The following is a 3,801-nucleotide window of genomic DNA, read 5'->3' as shown; positions in this document are numbered from 1 at the left end:
ATTATATTAAATAAAGTCTGTTTTATATTACTTGAGTTCTTTAATTCGATTTGATTGTGATAAACCATGTATTCAACCCCCTTCTACAGTGTGTGGCCTAACATGTATCTCTCCATTTTTTACAAAGTGCGAAGCTCTTGAAAAATTATCTCAGCACACTTTAAAAGCTTGATTTGACAAGGGGGGTCATGTCCAATTTATTCCACACCATTTAAAGCCTTACAAACTTGTAACACTCATTATTCAAAGCTCCATTGATTGTATTTAATACCTATTGATAGGAGCTTTTAATTTTTAGAGTGATAAGAAGAACCCTAGATTTATAACTAATTGATTTGAATCTTTTTATATTTGTTGCTTCAGATCTTTGTATTTGAAGTTGTAAGCAAACCTACGGGTATTTATACTTTTGAATAAAAGAATATTTACCCAGAATTTCTTTGTGTGTTTATTTCATTTTAGTTTTGATATTCCGCTGCAATTAATTTTAGAAAATGAAGAACATACATTCACCCCCCTTTGTATGTACCTTTTGGAATAACATATATCATGATTAATTTTCTGATACACCTACATATACAAAAACACAGTTCTGTCAAAGATTTCGGATGTGTAGATCATTGTTTTTACGCATTGAAGAAGCTGTTACAGCTCATGATAATTATTTTACTCAAAAAACTGATGTTGTGGGAGTTCGTGGACTATCATCACTCAAGAAAGTGACAGCTGCACTTATGATGCTTTCATACATAACTGCAGCTGACGCTGTAGATGATTACGTTCGAATTGGTGAGAGCACAATAATAAAGAGTCTAAAAAGATTTTTTAAAGTAATAGTTGAAGTTTTCGGAATTGAATATTTAAGACGACTAAATGATGAAGATGTGGCTAGATTATTAACAGAAAATGAACAAAAGGGATTCGTGGAATGTTGGGTAGTACTGACTGTATACACTGGAAGTGGAAGAATTGTCCAACTGTTTGGCAAGGTATGTATACAGGTCATGTTCATGAACCAACTATTATATTAGAAGCAATAGTTTTAAAAGACTTTTGGATTTGGCACTCTTTTTTTGGATTGCCAGGATCATTAAATGGTATTAATGTATTAGATCGATCTCATCTATTTTAAGATTTGGCGGAAGGTTGTGGACCTGAAGTGAGGTGTACCATTAACGGATATGAATATACCATGGGATATTATCTTGCTGATGGTATATATCCTTCTTGGCCAACTTTTGTCAAAACAATTTCAAAACCTCTGGGTAACAAAAAAAAATTGTAAATACACAAGAATCTGTTAGAAAAGATGTTGAGAGAGCATTTGGAGTTTTGCAATCTAGATTTGCAATGATTCGTGGACCATCACGATTTTGGGAAGTGAGCACAATGAAATATATTATGAAAGCCTGCATAATATTACATGACATGATCATTGAAGATGAAAGAGAAATAAATACATAGGAAGAAAATTTTGATACAAATGTTGAACCAACTGTTACTCAAATACCGCGTCATCAAAGTACCCTCGCAGAATTCTTACAAATACACCAGCAGATTCGAGACAAACAAGTTCATGTTTAATTATAAAATGATCTTGTGGAGCATCTTTGGCAGATTCATAGTGGTGGCATGACTTAACTATTTGTAATGCCTTTCGTGATTGTTCGTATAATTTCCTTTCATATTTTCTATGTAATTTCGTTTCGTGATTGTTACCTACTTTCCGTTTGTAATTGTCTATATAATTTGGTTTAGAACGATAAAGAGATTTGATTAATAAAAAAAGCAAATTAAAGTACATAATAGTAGCACATTTAAGGCAGATACATAAAAAAAATTATTACACAGTTCTCAATATCCTAGATTTGAGGGTATCATAATATTTAACTTGATTCGTTAGCATCTTACTAGTGTCCATTTCCATGATGGATGCTTCATAAATCTGTCTTTCACGGTCCTCTTTCTATCTTTCTCGCTCTTCCTTAGCTTAACAGAGTTGCAAGTCCTCCTTCTGTAACTGCATCATTTCCCTCTGCAGTTGCAAGCTCATTTGAAGTGATTCACTTCTAAAAGAAGCAATAACCACTATATCCTTTTGCATTGCTTTACAAACTTCTAGGCCTTTCTCATCATTTGCTTCTTTTGCAGCTCTCTGTAACTTCTTTGTAGCTTTTCTTCCGATTGGACGGTCCATTTCATCCGATTTCCGGGCATACAAGAACCTCACCACTATCAACAGATTGTGAAGAAGTCACTTTGGCTTGTTTTTCTTTTCTAATATTTCGGGGAAAACCTGAGCGCGTTCTAGTGGCGAATGAACATAAATTTCTCTTTCATTATTTTATCGTACACCTTTAATGCTTCATTTACCTGAATTGTTAAAACATGAATAACATAAGAATCATGTAATTATAAATTATACTACTGCTGAAGCAAAGGCACACTAGACATTCTGCAAGTGAGAAATAACAAGTAATTAGAGAATAAAGCTGTTAGAACACAATATGAGTTATTTGTGTTTACAATACAGATATGAAAAAGAAAGATGACATTCTGGCATTTCCTAAAACTCTGACCAATATAAAATAAACAGATATAGTTTCGAAATAAGTAACTCCGAAATTTGTACAATATGGTTATTCATTGACATTACATTTTTTATTGGTACAATATTGTATATACATATTGTACATATCTTGATACAGAACCACTTGTTTGTAATCAAATAAGTTACCACAAGGTCAGAGATAATCTGTAGACAACCATAATTTCTGTTTCAACCTTCCAAAACAATTTTCCCTCCTGTACTTTTTCCTTTTTTGTACAAGTTAACTAGTACTCGTTATATTTTCTATTAGTATAAGTACTCGTTAACTAGTACAACCACATCCTGAGGCTATACGCAAGGCCTGAGCATAAGTACTCGTTATATTTTCTATTAATATTTTGCCTAAAATAATACAGAAGCTATGCCTAAAACCTAGAGACCCCGTGGCCACCATTAAGATTCTCTAGATCACACGCTACGACCTTGTCTAACAATAAATAGGCATAATAATGCACTTCATTAATCTATGCCACCCGCAAATATGAAAAATGTCTAGTAAACCATGAAACAACTACTCATTCACTAGACTTGTAAGATGGTAAAATTAGCTTATTATTGCGTCGATGGGAATATAGACTTAACAAACTACACCTTTGTCTATGATAATTTTCAGTACTAAGACATGTAATATGACTGACACAAAATTAATAGGAATGTAATATATATATTATATGTACAAATATAACTAGAGAAGTATATTAACTTGAAACTTGAAACTCGTAAAATGCACTTGAAGGTAATTCAATTCTATATCAATTAAAAACATGATAATAATGAAGGTAACCGATTCATGTCCAAAATGTCAAGAGATATGCATTTAGCCAATGATGCGATCATGATAATATTGCTTTATGACTAGAAAAAGAATGCGACAATGATTAGGTATAAGAAATTGGTAGTGAAGAAGACAAATTTTATATATCTATACAACTAAATATTCAATTGAAACAACTAAATTCTAGGCAAAACAGGGTAAAAAACTAACATTACATAAACAAACCAAAATTTGAATAATGACACCAAATTAAGATATCACCAAAAATAGTAAAACATCAATAAAAAAACAAACAAGTACCTTATCTTGCTCACTTGTTCCTCTTTGATTTTTTGTGCAAATTTGGCTGTAAAATCCAACAAATTTAGCCACTTTTCATTGATTGTGCACCATCGATTACACAACGAATTTATTG

At 32.1% G+C, this 3,801-nt stretch overlaps 1 protein-coding gene across 1 annotated transcript; it reads left to right on the top strand.

Moving 5' to 3' along the window:
* Positions 1–608: 608 nt before the first annotated feature.
* On the top strand, positions 609–1,163 carry LOC141702196 (uncharacterized). The gene is made up of 2 exons (XM_074505891.1): positions 609–989; positions 1,113–1,163. Exons 1-2 carry the CDS (start codon positions 609–611, stop codon positions 1,161–1,163), a joined length of 432 nt encoding a protein of 143 aa, XP_074361992.1.
* Positions 1,164–3,801: the final 2,638 nt, after the last annotated feature.

Source organism: Apium graveolens, unplaced genomic scaffold (genome assembly GCF_009905375.1).
Source record: "Apium graveolens cultivar Ventura unplaced genomic scaffold, ASM990537v1 ctg4765, whole genome shotgun sequence".
NCBI lineage: Eukaryota > Viridiplantae > Streptophyta > Magnoliopsida > Apiales > Apiaceae > Apium > Apium graveolens.
This window is presented reverse-complemented; position numbering and strand designations above follow the sequence as displayed.

Excerpts from the sequence above, each read along its gene's own strand:
- LOC141702196 (XM_074505891.1), top strand. The coding sequence starts at position 609 with ATGTGTAGATCATTGTTTTTACGCATTGAAGAAGCTGTTACAGCTCAT. Across the intron at positions 990-1,112 it reads TTGTCCAACTGTTTGGCAAG|ATCGATCTCATCTATTTTAA; the intron begins GTATGTATACAG and ends TTAATGTATTAG.